The sequence below is a fragment of the Zophobas morio genome, unplaced genomic scaffold, assembly GCF_036711695.1.
Source record: "Zophobas morio isolate AGI-343-1 ecotype UQ-CSIRO unplaced genomic scaffold, CSIRO_AGI_Zmor_V1 ptg000017l, whole genome shotgun sequence".
NCBI classification, from domain to species: Eukaryota; Metazoa; Arthropoda; class Insecta; order Coleoptera; family Tenebrionidae; genus Zophobas; species Zophobas morio.
The window spans coordinates 17,155,850-17,176,065 of record NW_026972122.1 but is presented as its reverse complement, the minus strand read 5'-3'; the positions used below and the strand labels follow the sequence as shown (position 1 = coordinate 17,176,065).

Genomic DNA, 20,216 nt, shown 5'->3' with positions numbered 1-20,216 from the left:
ACTTATAACACTTTAAAAAAGTCAATATTTGGTTAGATTTTTAGACTTAAGGCCTCGCCACATAGGCTGTGCTATGCTATGTTAATGAAAAACATAGAAGTAGACACAATACATTTAAATGAGAGTGTTCACATAGCCATTATGTTATGCTTTATGTACTTTTTACACAGAACTAGCATAGACATTACACAGCTCGAAATAATCCGACATAGCATGAAAGTAGAATGGAATCCTACTTCTGTGTAATGTTTGGTTGTTGGCTCATGCGCGTCTAGAGAAAATTCAAAATTCTAACATAAGCCTTCTCAATTTTCTTCTTTTATAAGTTGTATTTCTATATTGCACTGCATATTGCACATAATAATAATAAAGTTTAAGTAATTCGATCAGGTTCTCTTCGTGAATTTTTTTATTTCAGATTGTCAGCTACACCAACAAGTTTCAAAATGAACGACCACTTTTACTCACCACTGCTTTTACTAATAACTATTTATAAACACACATCTACTATGCTATGCTACCAATTGCTACTATTCTATGGCATGGCTGTTGTGAACACCATCTGTGACTGCATGTCATGTTCATGCTATGTGAATGTATTTTTTACATAGCATAGACATAACGTTTTAATATGAGCATAGCATAGCACAGCCTATGTGGCGAGGCCTTTATTAGTGTTAATATTATCTGGAAATTGATGTGCCGTTTTTTGATCCTAAAATACTTGATTTTTGACCATTATTCTTGATATACCACACGAAAATAGTATAAATAAAAATAAATAATTGGCTGAATGTTGAACTATCTAACCTAAAATTATTTTCATCTTTTGTAGACTTTGGCCTCACAGAATCGTAGAGAACAACTTTCAAACTTACAACCCAAGCTAAAATTAACTTAATAGCAGTTATTTTAATAACAAATAAGAGAAATAAACCTACAAGAAAAAGTCATAATTGTGTTATTAATTATGAAGTAACTATTAAAAAAATCTAAAAATTGTGATGCCAAAAGTTACTTTAAATCAAATAATGGTTTTCATCCATAGAAACTTTTGGCCTCATAATTACATGACGAATAACTTTCGGACTCATGTGCTAACATACATTAAAGTACAAGGTACATGAATAAATCTAAAATCGGAAACCCAAAATTTGGTCAAATCGAGGCAGTAAAATTCATGTGAATCAATATTCGGTGCTATATATTCAGGCACACCCCCAAGTGTAAATATTCAGATTTTTTCCATAATACGAAACATTTTGTATGAAGTTAGTACAAAATTAGACTGTGAATGGTAGAAGAATCTGTAGACGCATTCATAAAAATATTTTTTTATTCAAAGTTAAAGTGATAATTTAAATTTTTTAAGTACTTGCTACTTAGACAAATATAAAATACGAGAGTTCGAAAGTTGCTATAAATGAGCTAATTATTTTGATATGTGTGTTTCCATATTAGCGCGGGTATAAAGTTGGGTTAGGTAGTTCTGCAATCAACCAATTATTTATTTTTATTTATACTATTTTGTTGATACCAGTTTCAGGGTTCATCCCCTTTCTCAGCCACCTCGTCAGTAAACTTATAACACTTTAAAAAAGTCAATATTTGGTTAGATTTTTAGACTTATTAGTGTTAATATTATCTGGAAATTGATGTGCCGTTTTTTGATCCTAAAATACTTGATTTTTGACCATTATTCTTGATATACCACACGAAAATAGTATAAATAAAAATAAATAATTGGCTGAATGTTGAACTATCTAACCTAAAATTATTTTCATCTTTTGTAGACTTTGGCCTCACAGAATCGTAGAGAACAACTTTCAAACTTACAACCCAAGCTAAAATTAACTTAACAGCAGTTATTTTAATAACAAATAAGAGGAATAAACCTACAAGAAAAAGTCATAATTGTGTTATTAATTATGAAGTAACTATTAAAAAAATCTAAAGATTGTAATGCCAAAAGTTACTTTAAATCAAATAATGGCTTTCATCCATAGAAACTTTTGGCCTCATAATTACATGACCAATGACTTTCGGACTCATGTGCTAACATACATTAAAGTACAAGGTACATGAATAAATCTAAAATCGGAAACCCAAAATTTGGTCAAATCGAGGCAGTAAAATTCATGTGAATCAATATTCGGTGCTATATATTCAGGCACACCCCCAAGTGTAAATATTCAGATTTTTTCCATAAAACGAAACATTTTCTATAAGGTTAAGACAAAATTACGACTGTGAATGGTAGAAGTATCTGTAGACGCATTCATAAAAATTTTTTTTATTCAAAGTTAAAGTGATTATTAAAATTTTTTAAATACTTGCTACTTAGCCAAATATAAAGGACGACAGGTCCAAAGTTGCTATAAATGAGCTAATTATTTTGAAATGTTTGTTTCCATATTAGCGTGGGTATAAAGTTGGGTTATGTAGTTCTGCAATCAACCAATTATTTATTTTTATTAATACTATTTTGGTGATACCAGTTTCAGGGTTCATCCCCTTCCTCAGCCACCTCTTCAGTAAACCTATAACACTTTAAAAAAGTCAATATTTGGTTAAATTTTTAGACTTATTAGTGTTAATATTATCAGGAATTTGATCTGCCGTTTTTTGAGCCTAAAATACTTGATTGTTGACCATTATTCTTGCTATACCACACGAAAATAGTATAAATAAAAATAAATAATTGACAGAGTGGTGAACTATCTAACCTAAAATTATTTTCATCTTTTGTAGACTTTGGCCTCACAGAATCGTAGAAAACAACTTTCAAACTTACAACCCAAGCTAAAATTAACTTAATAGCAGTTATTTTAATAACAGATAAGAGAAATAAACCTAAAAGAAAAAGTCATAATTGTGTTATTAATTGTGAAGTAACTATTAAAAAAATCTAAAGATTGTGATGCCAAAAGTTACTTTAAATCAAATAATGGCTTTCATCCATAGAAACTCTTGGCCTCATAATTTCGGACTCATGTGCTAACATATCTTAAAATACTAGGAACATGATTAAATCTAAAATCGGAAACCCAAAATTTGGTCAAATCGAGGCAGTAAAATTCATGTGAGGCAATATTCGGTGCTATATATTCAGGCACACCCCCAAGTGTAAAGATTCAGATTTTTTCCATAAGACGAAACATTTTCTATGAGGTTAAGACAAATATTGGTGGATTGAGAAATAAATCTAAGAAATAAATTCATAATGATGTTGTTAAGTGTAAAATACCTATGAAAAAAGATCTAAAGACTGTGATGCCAAAAGTTACTTTAAGTCAAATAATAGTTTTCATCCATAGCAACATTTAGCCTCATAATTGCATGTTAGGTAACTTTCGGACTCGTGCGCTTCGTATATGTGAAAACAGGTAATTAACCCATCATTCCGGGCACAATTTTGTTTTTGGAACGAAGTACTAGATTAATAAATTTAAAATTGGAAACCCGAAATTTCAACACAAGCCGGTGAAATTCATGAGGTGTATTATTTCACGATATGGATTCGTAAAATTTAAGGCACAATCTCAACATTCAAATTGTAATTGATAGACTCCGGCTTTATCTAGTTAAGTAATTTTATCTTTGTTGTTCAGTAACTGATTTCTGGTTGAATTAATTTTTATAAATGAAATATTAACATTTTTATTCACTCTATTTAGTATGTTTTTAATTTTGTAAGATAATGTTTCAATAAAATCCAGAAAATAATATCTACCTATGTCTTCCTTAGTATCATGGTCCGTTTTGAACAACGAGCAACATTGTTTTTTTTTTAATTTTGTATCTTATTTTGTCAATTAGATTGTGGATTAATTTTACTTTAAAGTCATTATTTATTGCAATTTGTTTTATGGACTGAAGTTCTTTATTATAGTTTTCATGGTTTAGATTAGAATTGAACAATATTTCAATTAAAGATGCAAAAGTTGATATTTTATGAATCCATAGGTGGTTGGAAGAATTGCAAATAATGTTGTCTGTGTCTGTTTTATTGGCCCAATATCTTACAAAATTAAAAACATTCTTGGAGAAATATTAAACACGAGAGGCCAAAAGTTGCTATAAACGAAGTCATTCTTTTCATCTTTAGTACACTTTGACCCCATATGGATTCATACAAAACAACTTTCAGGCTCACAGTCCAAGGGGACATTAAATTAGTAACCCTTGTTTTAAGAATACCAAATCGTCTTTCAAATATCGGCGGATTGAGAAATTAATAAATCAAAGGGACATATTTATAATTATGTTGTTTACTGTGGAGTATCTACGAAAAAAATCCAAAGACTGTGATTCCAAAAGTTAATTTAAATCAAATAATAGTTTTTATCCATAGCAACATTTGGGTTCATAATTACTGCTCCATTAAAATATTAAACTGGTTTTTCAAATTTCGCTTGTTTCTTGGATAAAATAATATAAAATACGAGAGGCCAAAAATTGCTACAAATGTAATTAATGATTATAAAAGAGTATAAGTAATTATTTTCATCTTTAGTACACTTTTGTCACACAAATTCATACAAAACAACTTTCAGGTTCACAACTCAAGCTAAAGTTAAATTAATTGTCGTTGTTTTAAGATTATCAAATTGTGATTCAAATACCGGAAGAAAGAAAAACAAATCTAAGAAACAATTTCATGGTGATACTATTAACTGTAAAGTACCCATGAAAAAAATCTAAAGAATGCGATATCAAAAGTTACTTTATATCAAATAATACATTTCATGCATAGTAACATTTGATCTTATAATTACATGTTTCGGAATAATGAGCTTCATATCTATCATTTCAAGTACAATTTTTGTTTTTGGAAATGAAATTCCAAGTGATTAGAAAATAAAACAGAAGCTCAAAAATGTATGGAAACGATGCATGACGTTCCAAGATATTAATTCCTAAAATTTAAAGCACACCCTTAAGCAAATATCCAGATTGGCTCCATAAGTAGAAAAATAGTTTAAGAGATTAACAAAAACTTGTACTGCTAATTGTAGAAGTGCCTGTACACACAACCATAAAAGTAAATTTCTTACTCCAACTTAAACTGGTATTTTAAAATTGACATGTACGCCTTTCTTGGAGAAATATAAAAAGAGAGGTTAAAAGCTGCTAAAAAATAGTAATGTTTCTTTTTTCGAAATCGCGCAGTAATGTGCTTTTTCTATGTTCAAAAATCGGCACAGAAATTAAATGCGGTGTTGTCATATTAGTATTATCTACCTCCACAATTACATTTTACAAGGTTATAAATTGTTTTTCGGTTTAGCAGTAATTCTATACTCTTTGATAACCCTTTTTATTAGTTATTAGAAACACATCCGGTTTATTAATTTTATAAATATAATTTATTAACTAAATTTGCGCGTAATCTCGCAACGTCGCAACCTTGCATGGCAACAGCGGATTTCTTGAAGTGCAGCGACATTCTATGGCAGCGAACAATGTGTATCCACATAACCTGTAATAAGTTTTTGTTGGGTGCAGAAACAACCATGGAAAACATTATATGGAGAATATCTCATTTTGCATACGAGTATTTCGCTGAAAAAGAAAATTCTGTGAAATCAACATTTTGGGCTACATAGTCGTTGTTAAAGTCAACTCTGTTAATATAAAACAGCATAGATATAATCTAAGTACACCAAGTTCTCAAGCAAAAAATATAGGTTATGTTTCCCAGAAATCAAATATATTTACAAGAGAAAACTTACGAAAATTTTTAACAGAGGCCCGTGATTAATGTACCTAATGTCAAAGGTAATCTCAAAGAAGGTCAATCACATTGTCTATAAAACATAATGTTTTAGGTATATTTTTTATTCGAAGTTGTAGGAGTATGCGGAAAGGAAGAATTTGAACAATTTTCTTGTATCTACATAACCTATAATAAGCTTTTATTATTATTACAGAACAGATTATTAGCTTACATGCCCATTTTAAATGAAAGTATGAAGCATACCTCTTATTTTTCGGCACTTTTAATATTTTTGCTTGCAGAAAGATCTGCAGCAATTGCAAAATAGAGATGGATAGCAATAATAACAAGCAGTTTACATGCATTCGACCGAACTTGCAAAAACTGGCAGATAATATATCAAATTTATTACCTAAAAACTCAGCCACAGTTTATGAAAAGCGGTATGAATTTTTTTTTTTTTGCGCAGAAACAACCATGCAAAATATATGGAGAACACCTCATTGCATACGAGTATTTCGCTGAAAAAGCAAATTCTGTGAAATCTTTAACACTTTGGGCTGCATAGTCGTAGTTAAAGTCAACTCTGTTAATAAAAAACAGCATAGATATATCTAAGTACACCAAGTTTTCAAGCAAAAAATATAGGTTACATTGCCAAGAAATCAAATATATTTACAAGAGAAGACTTACCAAAATTTTTAACAGAAGCCCGTGATTAAATGTACACGATGTTAAAGGTGATCTCAAACAAGGTCAATCACATTGTCTATAAATCATTATGTTTTAGGTTTATTTTTTATTAGAAGTTGTAGGAGCATGTGGAATGGATAAATTGAAAAATAATGACGGCATTCAAGACAAAAACGATACGCTAATAATTAAAATTCCAACGTCTAAAACTGGCAAAGCACGAGAATTTACAAATATGCGTAAAAATATTTATCCAATTGAAATATAGTAAAAATACCTAATTTTAAGACCGCACCATACACCAGACAAATCATTATTTATACATTACATTTGGATAGTGAATGCAGCAGCTGCTGCATTGTACAAATATACCTGCAAACACACTGTAACAAATTATGCAGACACCTCTTTTGACTAAAAGATATATATTTAACTTTATCCATACGTTGTCAACTTTGTTAATAATTGCAATCTCTAACTTCATAAGAAATATGAATAATCTACTTTGGTGTTTTATAGTAGTATTAAATGTTCATAGAATATAATTGCACTTACTACGAAGTAAGCTTTCCTAGTTTTAAGTTGTTTTCTTTTCTCTTTGATTATCTTAATTTCTTCAGCCTCTATGTGGCTGTTTTAATTCCAAAAAATTGTTTCTGAATAAACTGATTCATACCACTTTTTCTTTCTTTTACTCGAAAACAGTTTAAACTATAACTCCAAATATTTACCTACTTTACAACGTGTCAAGCATTCGGTTGTTGTAAATGATGCAACCATAAATACAAATTTGAACACTGATATGACAGGTTTGAGGCTAGGATGTGGTTTTCATATACTCCCATTACTTGTTGCCTAAATCTGGCGCGAGGCCAAAAGTTATTATTGACGTATATATATATATAGATATAACACATATGTATCAATATAAAATTTCCAAGTATGTACTTTAGTTATCCATGGCACTAAAGTTTGAGTCATTAAATTTTGTTTTAAGTATTTAACTGCTAAAATCGAATATTGCATCAAGCTTGTTTCTATTCTAAATACGAGTATGTTACTTGTGTAAGAATAACAGAACAACTTTTATTTTCTCGGACTGCGTATGAGTCTCACCCCCTCTTTAGCTATAGAACCGTGGAGAAAAATCAAATGATGCTGATTGACGTTATAGTGACGTGCTGTGACCTTGAACCGACAAAACTACGACATATAGCGAAAAATGTTTTATATAGTATTGGGAGAGAATGCCCCCTTGTTTGAGAGCGTATTTCATACTACACACCAAAGTTTAAAAAAAAAACAGCAATCCAAAAAAAAGGAAAATACTTTTGGTTAGTTCTTAAAAAAATTAATATTAATTAGACGACCTTATTATCTGCAAAATGCGTTTCTCCAACACTTTTAGTTAAAATAAAGCAGATAAGAGGTTTCGTTGCTGTTAAAAGGTCCAAAAAGTTCATATCAATAAATATGTTTGTTTCTTTTTTTTTGTAACGCTGTTTTTTTTTAATTATGGTATCATGTAAAATGAAATAAGCTCTCAAAAGAGGAGTCATAAAATTATCTGCCATTTAAAAAGTTCTATCCATATGTTACAATTTTGACTATGATGTCAATCAGCCTTATTTGATTACGCATTCATCTGTTTTAAATTTCATAGTTCCACAGTTTTAGGAAGGTGGACTGACTTCAAAACAACGTGGAATGCATTATTAGATTATTACGGTGTGCATGATCTAAACCAGTAGCTTTTGTATCGCTACGGTAACTTAACTCTAACATTCATGCATTCCATTTTTAACTCAAGATTCATTGTTATACTGAAGCAAGGACGAAAATTATTTAAACAGTTTTTACAAGGTAAATTCGAATCCAAAACTGACCTCATTGACCAGAATAGGTCAGTAGGAATTAAATGTAAATTATCTAAAAGATTGCTTTTATTTCTAGACACTTTATTGTCCAAGACCACTGTATTGTCCTCCCTCCCTTTTTTAATCATATGGTATATTAATACATACCTGCAATTGGTGGTCCAATAAGTGAAGCTACACCTTGAAATAAAAGCAGAAGTCCAAATGCATTGGTAAGTTTTTCAAGTCCCAGCAAATCGACTAAAATTACAGAAGTAAGACCAACATACGCGCCTATTGTAAACCCAAAAACACTCGCGTACAATGCCAAACTGTAGAATGTAGGACAGAAAGCACTCAATGTTGTTGCTACAAATAAAATAAATATTTATTTATTGTAAAAGCATTCTGTTAGACATACCTACTCCACAAAGTGTTAAGCACCAGTTGTAAACAGTGAGACGATTCACCCAGGGTTTATCGGAAATATATCCTAGAATGATTCGACCAACTGTATTGGCTATGCCGATGATCGATAGAAGCATACTTGCTTCTTCTGCAGAAAGATCCAGACTTTTTGCTTTCGGAACTATATAAACGTAAGGAACGTTGAAGCCTACACTTGTAAGAAAATTGCTTAAGGTAAATATAATAAAAATCCAGTCATTAAAAAGAGAAACATCTAACATTTCTTTTAAAGTATCTTTAGTTTCTTGTGAACACGGGATAATTCCACATAATAGTATTCCTGACGTATCGCTTTCGAAATGTCGCCTTCTGTAACCTATGGAAGAATGTCTTCGACCCAAAAACGTAGAATCCTCATTGTGTTTTAAATCAAGACGGGAACGATATGATGATATGTTTTTTAAACTACCTTGATAAAAAACATCAGGTTTATCTAATGGACCGTATTTTCGTAAACTTTGGCTTCCATAACGTGGCTGGTAAGGACGTTCAGGTGGTGCTACTAGGGTTGGCTGACTTAACGCCATTCTAGAGTTTTGATGGTTTTTACCGTTTGGTATACTTTTATTGTCTTCTGTTGATTTATTTCCTTTAGGCACTGAAAAGTGACTCATACTATGGGGACGATCTATTTCAGCGTTTCCATTAATTTTAGTCGAAAATTGTAAATTATCTTCAGATACATGTAAATCTAGTTTACCGTCGGTTTGTTTAAGACTAACAATCATTTCGGGTTGTGCATTTTTCTCTTGTTCTAAAGGTCGAAATAATGCTCCGAATATAATACATTCTAAGACAGTGCCGGCTATTATTAGCATAGCTCCTCTCCAGCCGTATTCTGATAATAACTTGGTGATAATGGGGGCAAAGACAAATGTTCCAAAACCCGAACCACATACTGCTATGCCAGTAGCTAAGGATCTCTTTTTTTCAAAATAAGTTGTTACACTTACAATTGCTGGCAAATATATAAGACCAAAACCCAGACCTGTGCCTATTCCAATGGTAAAATACAGAGTCGTTACGTTTTTGGCAAAGACTGACAAGATCATGCATATACTAGCAAGTACAGCACCAGCGATGGTTACTAGGCGGCAGCCCCAACGATTCACAAACGAACTTGAGATAGGACCTGAAAAATGTATATACTTTATTAACAGTTTTAAACAATTAATTCGTTCTTTGTTGTCACAAATTTTCCGGAAAAAATTTGCAACAAGTGTTATTCTTGTGTATAAATAACATAAATCGATTCTTTTTTCACTTCACTTTTAGAAAGTGAACGTTTCTTAGTTAGTTTTTGAATCAGGTCGTAGAAATATGGTCTAAATATGTACCTATAACGAATACATGGAGAAAATTCTAGTTTAAATGTTTGTTAACGGAATAATCTCGATGTAAGGAAGTTATAAAATTTATATCTAAGTATTTTATTAAACGAAATTGTTGTAGAGTAGTAGTAAATTTATTCGAAGTTGACATATCTTTATCAGGACATTTTCGGAAGTTTCAAAACAACCGAAACATACAACATCGTTTTTTTTTTAATTTATATAACAATTTTGTAACTTAGAACGTAAAACGAGAACTTTTTTTGTTGAACGCTTGATAACTGTTGTTACAGGATTTGCTTTTGTAATAACGATTTGTGTTGCAATTACCATTAATTTATTCATAATTCTTCGATAAAGAATGACAATGACCATGTGTTTAGTTGCACTAATAAAGATAATTTTATTTGTTCAAACACTAAAGAGCGTCCTTGCGAAAGTATAAGTGATAAAGTTATCATCTAATAACTAAAATAATAAACGAAAAAAAAATATTGCTAATTAACGGGACTTTAAATGAAAATGATTATTATTTCTTGATGTTTAACTAATTGTAATGTTAACACAGATCTCACCGAGGATCTAATTTTAACTTTATCAATGCTTTTATTACATTTGTTAAACCTGGTAAGTTATGTTCATATTTTAATTCACCAGTTGAAAAAGTTACTATGAAAACATTATACAAGAATGTTTTCTATACTCTTGTTTGAGAGGCTTCATATAATTTCATTTTAATAAAATCTTTTGCCAATTTGATTAGGCTTCATGAAGTAATTAAAAATTATTCCAAAAATTATAAAAACTACCATCGATAATTGCAGAGCCTTAACTAAAATTTGTTTTTCATCTTTATACCACGAAAAATAATGACCTCATCTCTAAAAGATTACATTAGAATTTATTTCGAAATTTGGATTGCGGAATTATTCCTTCCTCTTCTTTTTGAAACGCTTTCTATGCGTAATGCTGCTTTTTTGTGTATGACAATATATTCATCTTATTACAACAATGAAAACGTCTTTTCAAAACATTGCTCAAGACAGATACTACATTAATAAATAAAATTTGTATACTCGTGGTTTGACTAGCCGTCGCTATTTTTAACTTCACCAGTGCGAATAATTGTCTCCAAAAAATGGACTACAAATTTCTTCTGTTAATTTCAAACATTACGTTTACGTAACGAAATTTTGGCAAGATACAGTATTAAGTAAAATTTATATATTTACCATCTATAAACCCTTGATGACCTCATCCCATCAACTATCTCAATAAATTAATTCATAATGAGATTTATTTATTAAGTACCTACATACGACTATCATAATGAACGTATTTATTTATCTTCATCAAACACTGGATGTATCTCAAAAAAGTTAATTTTTATACATTGTTGATTATTATCTTCCAAAGCTACATTCTGTTGTCATACTTGGCGTTTCGCAGTTCGTAGAACATCTACCTACTCTTTTTCTATTCATTAATTATTTTGGGACATCTTGCACACACAATAAAAGTAATGATTTCGAGACAAATCGTACCCTATAATTATTTTTCTTGCGATAACTTATATGTGTAATGTTAAAAATATGACAGATATAGGGAAAGGGGGGACCGTCATGTCCTCACTTTCGTATTCTAGAAGCTGTTAAAAACGTAGAGAAAACATAAAATTAGTTAGACTTTCGTCAAGATGACGTTATTATCTAAGAAGGCGACATATTTCGCAGACAATTTTTGGTGATACTAGGATTTATCATCTCGTTATTATCACGATAATTTGGTTGTTTAATATTAAATTTTCTCTTACGTAAATACGAAACTGGAAAACTAACCTGAACACAAGGTTACGCCCACCAAGATGGAAAGTATCCATGCAGTTGCAGCTTTTCCTTCCGCAAAGTAATTTAAAAATTCGTCGTAAAATACACCAAAAGAGTAAGTAACACCATCAGCTGTAACAGAAATTTTATTACGTTAGTACAGTAATTATTAACACATTAATTTTGATATAGGTAGATAATAATAAATAATATATAACATTAATTACATTCTTAAAAACATAATTCATAAAATAAAATAGCCAAAAATTAATTTCTCTAACATAATTCATACTATTTGAACGTTATAAGTGTTATACTCGTATGTTATAAACTAACAAGTATCAGATAAAGCATGATTAATATTATATCTTCTGGCGTACGTTTGAATAAATTCATTTTTTCCACTAGTAGCATTACAATGGCTAATTGTCGACTTGTCTAGAGGTCTGTAATTTGGAAAATTGTAAACCTTGGTCAATAATGTAAACGTGAAGTTGGCCACCTAATGTGACAACTGTCCACAACTGTCAGAAAAACTGAGACATAACCTGAAAACGATCATTTTGGAAAATTTGCTTTTAAATTATGCCCTGGAATGATTTCCAAAGCCTGAATTGATTATAAATTGAGGATAAATTGGTGAAACAACGTTGATGAAGTTGATGGGAGTGAAAATGAAGTTTACGGTACTGAAATTGAATCATAGTTCCGATTTGGTTTGACTTGATTTGCCGTAGATGAGCTTTGGACGATTTCGGCGATTTTTTTTTTATTGAAGATCGAGCCGTCGTTGTATCCTTCTGCTATGCTGGAGGATTTCCATTCCCCGTGTCGCTTTAACGATAAAAGGTCCATACCTTTTTCAGCCAAATTTGTCGCGGTCGCGTAAATACGACGGAATGGGGAGGGGTACATGATGGTTCACTTTACAACATTTTTCACACAAAAATTTATTAAAAACGGGAAATATGGAGGAAATTAAAACAAAAGTTCTGGACCATTTCTGGATTGTCAAAAAATAATAAAATTCCAAAGCTTACTAAAATGACGTGAGTACACGTTTTTTTTGATGCACTTCAGAAAAAACATTTTGAAAATTCGCAAACCTCAAATGGGCTACTAGTGGAAAAAATAGTATATTAACCACGTTTGTGAAGCCAATTCTAGACCTCGCGCTTTAGAGCCCTCGACGCTGCGCGTCTCAGGTTCTAATTTGCGCTCGGTCTAGAATGTCTGTCTTCACAACCTTAGTTAATAATATACTATTAGTAACTTGTGTGGATATCTACATCTTCTATAATATATTTATTACATAGTAAAATTTTGTACAATCAGAATTTGATCATGTCAGAGGAAAAATGCAGGAGTTTTTTAAAATCCAGTTAGAATTTTGATAAAATGGACAGAGTTTTAGTTTCTCAGGCATACGGCTTGTACCCCTGGTGTCCGCCAAGGATCTATTTTGGGATCATCTTTATCATCATATTTATTTATTAATGATATTGGTAGAGAATTTGTCTGCTCTTTCCAGTGCTGAGACTAGAGAATATTTTGGTATAGGCGAACCTTGCGTTAGGCGCCCATCCTTTACACATAAAAAATTCAATTTTACAGAACAATTTTACTTATATTTTTTAATAAGTATACAAAACAGATACTATAATAAAATATAAAAAAAGGAAACAAAAAAAATCATTCTTGGTTAGTACAACATAATTTTTGGACGAATTTGGCGCCCCTTGTCGTTGGCGCCCCTAGGCAAGGGCCTACTTCGCCTATAGCTAGTTTCGGCACTGGCTCTTTCAATTTATTTGCCGCTGATTTAAAAATATAGTTTTCAAGGGTTTTCATTATAGCGTTATTGCAGCCTATTACACACGACTTTGCAGCCACGAGCGCAGCGAGTCGCGTAATTCGAGGGAGTGTGGAATAGGCTTACCACTCGAGTTGTATACTATACTTTTTCTGCGACTACGACTACGAAAAATTAAAATTACAAAATCAAATTTTATTTACTGAAATTACAAATTTTTCTTCATGTAGAAAAAAAAAGTACTACGAGAACACCAAGAGTAGAAGAACAAGTCATCGAAATTTTTGAAAATCAACCCCGACGAAGCACTAGCGCAGTTGCATAAGATGTTGGAATTCACTTTACATTAGTGCAAACAATTTTAAAGAAAGAAAATTCCCATCCAATCCATTATACAAAAGTCCAAGCTTTTTATCAACCCCGGATGAAATTCTGTAGTTGGCTGCTCTGGGAATATGAAAGAGGCAAAAAACATATTATTATCAATCTGATTTTCGCGGGCAGTAATTTTCAGCTTGCGTAATAATCACTACTGGGATTTAGAAAATACACACGTTGTACGAGTAAGAGGATAAAAACATAAATCTGTTTTTAATTTTTGGGCTAGAATAATTAAGAATCAACTTCTTGGGCCACAGATATCATCCAATCGTATGACTGGTCAAAGTTTTCTTAATTTTTACTTTTTCTATAGGTCTCCCGTTTCCGTCTGTCTGTCTGTCTGTCTGTCTGTCTGTCCGTCTGCCGTCCCGGATTTTTAATGGACAGATAATCTCAGAAAGTACTGTGCCGATTGTTGTTAAATTTTGTATTTATATTAAGTATATCATGTAGATTGTAAAACGCTAACCGAAATTTGTCTATCATTCCCACCAATCATGTGATGACGCCACTTCAAAATTGTACACAGTAAATGGGTTTCAAATTGTATAAAATAACATAGTACTATACATGAAGTTTATGATTTCGTATTGAGTTTTTACCCGAAACGTTAAAATTTTTGGAAAAAAAATCAAAATCATAAATCAACATTTTGTGATTTCATTTTGAATTTGCTACACCGAATGCGTTGATATCTTGCAGATGTTTTAAGGTTATAAAGATCATACTAAATTTTTAGCCAAAATATATTTGCTTATCCCCTCCAAAAAATTGATCACGTCAACTTAAAAGTTTGCCGAATAAATCGTATCTAAAATGTACAAAATATGATGAGTCTGTATTTGTGATTTATCATTCCATTAATATTTTTTGGATTTGCGTATACAGGGTAATTAAAAAAAAAATCATTGTATTTCACGAGCGAGGAAAGTTCTGTCGAAACAACTTTCGACCAATTTTTACTTCCCGAGCGTAAGCAAAGCAAGTATTGTAATCGAGTCTCTCGGCTGACTCTCTACTTTTACGTTTTCTCGATCTTTCATGGCCCCTAGAAGACGAAGAAATAGGTCTCCCATTTCCGTCTGTCTGTCCGTCTGTCTGTCCGTCTGTCCGTCTGTCCGTCTGTCTGTTCGTCTTATTTACATTTACTTTAACATTACAGACGTGCATTTGTTTTGTGCGCTGACTAGGTTCCGCGAATGTGGTATAGACATGTTATAATCAACCAATTGTGAATTCCACCGTCAAAAATTAAAATAAAACCCAATGTTTTATATAATAAGCGGAAGTCGAAGCAATAAAAATCTCTAGACGACCACCGGTTTTGTTTACAGTTTCTCTGTTTGACTCTCACGTATACAGTCTCAGCAAGTGTTATGCTTGTCGTCTTAAATTAAGAATGCTTATACATAAACGATTTTCAGTTGCCTCTCCTAATACACGTCGTATACGTGAGTAAATTGTTTCGTTATTTTATTGATTATTACAAATCAAAATTCAAAACGACCCAATTCATTTTCCCGAAAATTTGGGAATACAATAATTTTATTCTAAGTATTACACTACATCTATCCCACCTGATATACGTGTCCTTGCAAAAATGTTGATGACGTCATCGCATTTTTTTTAATTCCCCACTACAAAAATGTAATGAGAAAAAAAACACAACAGTCGTCAAGTTTCGGACAGCGAGGGAAGTACTGTCTAAACACTTTGAACCAATTTTTTTAAATAACGAATATCAAGAATTAATAGAAAATATTTCACTAGCCGGAGAACGTAACATGTGGTTTGAACTTGATGGCGCCTCTATAGATTTTTCTGTAGATGTCAGACGGTGGTTAAATACAAATTTTAACAATCGTTGGATGGGTCGAGGGAGACTAGAGCATTGGCCGGCTCGTTCGGCAGACTTAAATCATTTAGATTTTTACTTCCCGACCATAAGCTAAGGAAGTATAGTCATCGAGTCCATCGGCCGAATTGCCACTTTCATATTTTTTCAATGTGTCATGACCTCCAGAGTACGAAAAAAGTGGTCTCCCATTTCCGTTTGTCTGTTTGTCTGTCTATTTGTCTGTATCCATTTTTATTAGACAAGTAATCTCCGAAATTACTGGAGCGATTGTTATCAAATTTTGTATATATAGGGTGTTATTGAAAGGTACGTACAACAAAAATTGACAGTTCTTCGCGAAGTCTAAGAAGTCTGAAAAACTTATTTTGTGTTTTCAAAATTATAAGGGGAAAATTAACCTTTATCCAACATTTTTAGACGCTACTGAAGGATAAATATGTAAAATTAATTTATTTTAGCAAATCCTAGCAACTGTAACAATAAAACTTTTCTCAAGACTAAATGTTGCTATAGAAACCAGAGATATTATCTCTAAAAGGAGAACACTTTTACCTGAACTTTTTTTAACTTTTAGCACCCATATTTCGAGACTAATTGCCGATTTTATTTTGTATGTACCTTTCAATAACACGCTGTATATTAGGAATATCATGTAGATGGTTAAATACTAACTAAAATTTGGCTAATCGTCCCCATCACCAATAAAATTTTAATTTCGAAAAATAAGATACTCCTGACTTTGTGTTGTGTGAATCCGTGTCGAGTTTTCACCCTAGACATCCAGAATTTTTGCAAAACTTTCAAAACTGAATAACAATATTTTGCAATATAACTTTGATTTTGCAAAACCGAACGCTCTGAAGTCTTGTAAATATTTTAAGGTTATCGTAATCATGGTAAATCGTTAAAAAAAAATTATGCGTTTATCCCTTCCCACAAAATTAATGACGTCATCTCAAAATTTTGCCGAATAAATCCTATCCAAAATGTGCAAAAAAGAGTCAATTTATTTTTTTAATTAAATCGGGAACGGCTCACTCCGTTTTCCCGAAAATTTGGGAATGAAATACTGTTATCATTAGTATTACACTGCACCTCCCCAAAGCGATATACCAGTCTTTGCAAAAATGTTGTTGACATCATCATATTTTTCTTTTGGTAGTGAGTGTATGACAGCCAATAAATGAAGAAGATCTGCGCAACTGTTGCAAAGGAAATGTTGGAAACAGGGTATTCGAAGAAGATGTACAGATTGTATAAACAACCAAGGTCATAATTTTTAAAATCTGATGTCCTACTTAATCACAATGTTTTCTATTAGTTACCTACTCTACTTCCACTATTTATGTTATTATTATTTTTTTATCGTATTAAATATCATGTTGACATTTATTGAATGTTGTGATGAAAACATTTACCTATTATTATTAGTTTTCGAAAATGCATTGTTAAAACATACCAACAGCGATGCCACATTTTCGTATATTGAGAGCTTTATAAACCTACGATTAAGTAAATAAGAATTTTTTACATAATTTTCCCTTATTCACTATAGTCTGCTTTATTGCGTGGTGCTCCGTTAGGTTTGTTTATCTCTCTCTCTTTTTTAAATGTAACACCCGGATTTTTTTGACATTTTCTGAAGTAGAATAAAAGAGTACTTTTAGAAATTATCAACATGTTTATTTTAACTGATACAAAAAATTGGCCGAAAGGTGTTTCGACAGAAATTCTCTCGCTGCTGAAGTTCTGTGAAACATCCAGCATTTTCGAAAAATTATAAAATTTGTTTTTGCGATTTTATATTTTTTATAAGAACCCCTATAATTTGAAATAAACATATGTAAATGTGTAATGCTAAAGTAAATGTAAAGAAGCATACTACGCGTATGATTCAAGTAGGTTTTTACTTTACAAAATTTTGTGATGACGTCAATTATCATTTTTGCAAGAACACGTATGTAAACTTAGATTGGTGCAGTAATATTAATAATAACGTATTATATCGCCCCCCTCCCCCAAAAAATTGTGGAAAATGGAGTGAGCCGTTCTTGATTTAATCAATAAAATAAATTAATCTATTCATGCAAATTTAAATAATATTAATGCAACGATAAATCACAAGTATAGACTCATCATATTTCGCACGATTTAGATAGTATTTATTCGGCCAAATTGTGACATGACGTCATCAGTTTTTTGGGAAAGATAAAGAGATATATTTTGATTAAACATTTACCATGCCTGCTATAAGTTTAAAACGTCTGCAAGATTTCAAGGCATTCGCTTTTGTAGTTCTTGATTTGCTCAATAAAATAAATTCAGTCATTAATTATTATTTTTTAATCACCCTGTATAAGCAAATCGAAGAAATATGAATGCAAATGTAGCAATTTTAAAAGTGTGTGGAATACTTTATTGAACGATAAAAAAAGCAAAATAAGAATGAGAAACGATGTTGCAAACAAAACTCAGACGGCAGCTCTTTGTGCAGGTCGCTGCCTGGCTGCAAGTCATTATTGAAACACAATTTGCACAATGTCGAGATCATATGTGTCAACAAACGATCAGTCGAAGACGAAATCGTATTTTTGTAATAACCAAAGTAAAAACAAATAAATTTTATTTTCCGTTACTAGGCTAGAAAGGGTCACCTAACTTCGTGTACCTGATGGTCTATCATCACAAGCATATCTGTATAAACTGTCTCTGCACAAGTACGGGCATTGTAGAATATATTTCTCTGTTTTGACATTGGAATGGCACTTTCCAGCACGCAAAATCATGCAATAAGAGACTCTTTTCCAATGCATTTTTTGGTGACAATTTATTTAAGGACTTGGTACGACAGCCTTTCTTCGCCGCTGGCTGGCACCAAATCGGGTACAAGTTTACTTGTACCAGATATGGTAGGTACAAATTTATTTGTTGCATCTATGGTACAAGTTTACTTGTACCATGGATGCAGCCAAATCGCTCAGCTCAGGGGGCGTCTCTGGCGTGTTTTCATTTGAGGTCATCTATGTTATTAGTAAAATTTTGTTTGTTTTTACCTATATCGTACAAAATTTTCCATTTTCTGCCAAAAATTGCAATAAGCGCTGACAATAAACAATTATTCATTTGTTTAAATTGAACGCCATGACAATGGGCAGTGACACCAACGGTAACTATTTTACCAAAAAAAAATCCCCACGGCTAAAATGTTTACAGTTGTTATTGTACAAAAGCTAAATTGATGTAAATAAGGGTTAAAACAGAGAAAATAGTGTAAAACATACGTGCAGAAGGCTATTCCAATGCTTGTTCATTCAACTTGAACTTGCGCTGGAATAGCTTGCTTTCTGCACTTATGCTTTAATATACTATTACAGCACATTACGGGAATAGCGCTATCTCAGCAATATGCGTAGTGATCAAAAATTTTCCATGCTTATCATCACTTTAAAACATCTGCAACATTTCAAAGCATTCGGTTTTGCAGATTCAAAATTTAATTGCAAAATGTTTCATAATTTTGTTTTTTTTCAAGAATCTGGACGTTTCGGCTAAAAGCTCAATACGGATTCATAAACTGCATGTGTAGGACTATGTTATTTTCTACAATTTATAACCCATTTACTATGTACAATTTTGAAGTGACGACATTACACTATTGGTGGAGACGATTAGACAAAATTTGACAACAATCGGCCCCGTACTTTCGGAGATTATCTGCGTAATAAAAATTCGGGATGGCAGACACACGGACGGACAGACGGAAACGGGGACCTATTTCTTCATAGTCTAGGGGTCATGAAAGGTCGAGAAAACGTAAAAGTAGAGAGTCCGCCGACGGACTCGATTACAATATCGTTTACGCTTCGGAAATAAAAATAAAATATTATACACGACGATAAAGGGAAATTAACTTCTCATGAAAGATAATTCTCTTGTGACTATCGTTACTCGAGAATTAACTTCTTTCACTCGATAGGTTAAAAAGCCCTTTATCATCTTATATAAATAACTACTAACAATTGTGTTGGAAACATAACAAATTCAACATCTGAGATGATCTCTCGGAAAACAAAAATTAAAAATGGCTCTGATGACCACACATTCGCGACAATATTAAAGAAAATAGAGCAAACATTTTCTTGAATATCTACATAATTATTCAAAAATTTATAAAAACAAATAGCATTTTATAAACAGAAATTTTTTGGGAGGGCCACCCTTATCACTTAGGAGTATAAAAAATAGTTTACGATTTATTTTCAGACCTATCG

The 20,216-nt window shown here is 31.8% G+C and overlaps 1 protein-coding gene and 1 long non-coding RNA gene across 5 annotated transcripts in view; one reads left to right on the top strand and one right to left on the bottom strand.

The window, feature by feature from the left end:
- The window catches only part of LOC135130317 (monocarboxylate transporter 12), a 57,205-nt gene that overhangs the window by 19,446 nt on the left and 17,543 nt on the right, over positions 1-20,216 (bottom strand). Inside the window, exons 4-6 of one of the 2 annotated variants that reach the window (XM_064057680.1) lie at positions 11,906-12,025; positions 8,690-9,868; positions 8,437-8,637 (exon numbers count right to left, since the gene is read on the bottom strand). In XM_064057680.1, the coding sequence (XP_063913750.1) occupies positions 8,437-8,637; positions 8,690-9,868; positions 11,906-12,025 (1,500 nt within the window). Of the gene's footprint in view, positions 1-8,436; positions 8,638-8,689; positions 9,869-11,905; positions 12,026-20,216 lie in introns of those variants that run through there. The other variant, XM_064057681.1, reaches the window with a different exon arrangement.
- LOC135130365 (uncharacterized) lies at positions 4,993-7,090 on the top strand. Of its 3 annotated transcripts, none has more exons than XR_010280747.1 (3): positions 4,993-5,781; positions 5,832-5,970; positions 6,022-7,090. It is a non-coding gene; the product is annotated as an uncharacterized LOC135130365 (long non-coding RNA). The 3 variants fall into 3 exon arrangements; XR_010280746.1 differs by having other exon boundaries at positions 4,995-5,781; positions 5,832-6,459; positions 6,510-7,090; XR_010280745.1 differs by having other exon boundaries at positions 5,832-7,090.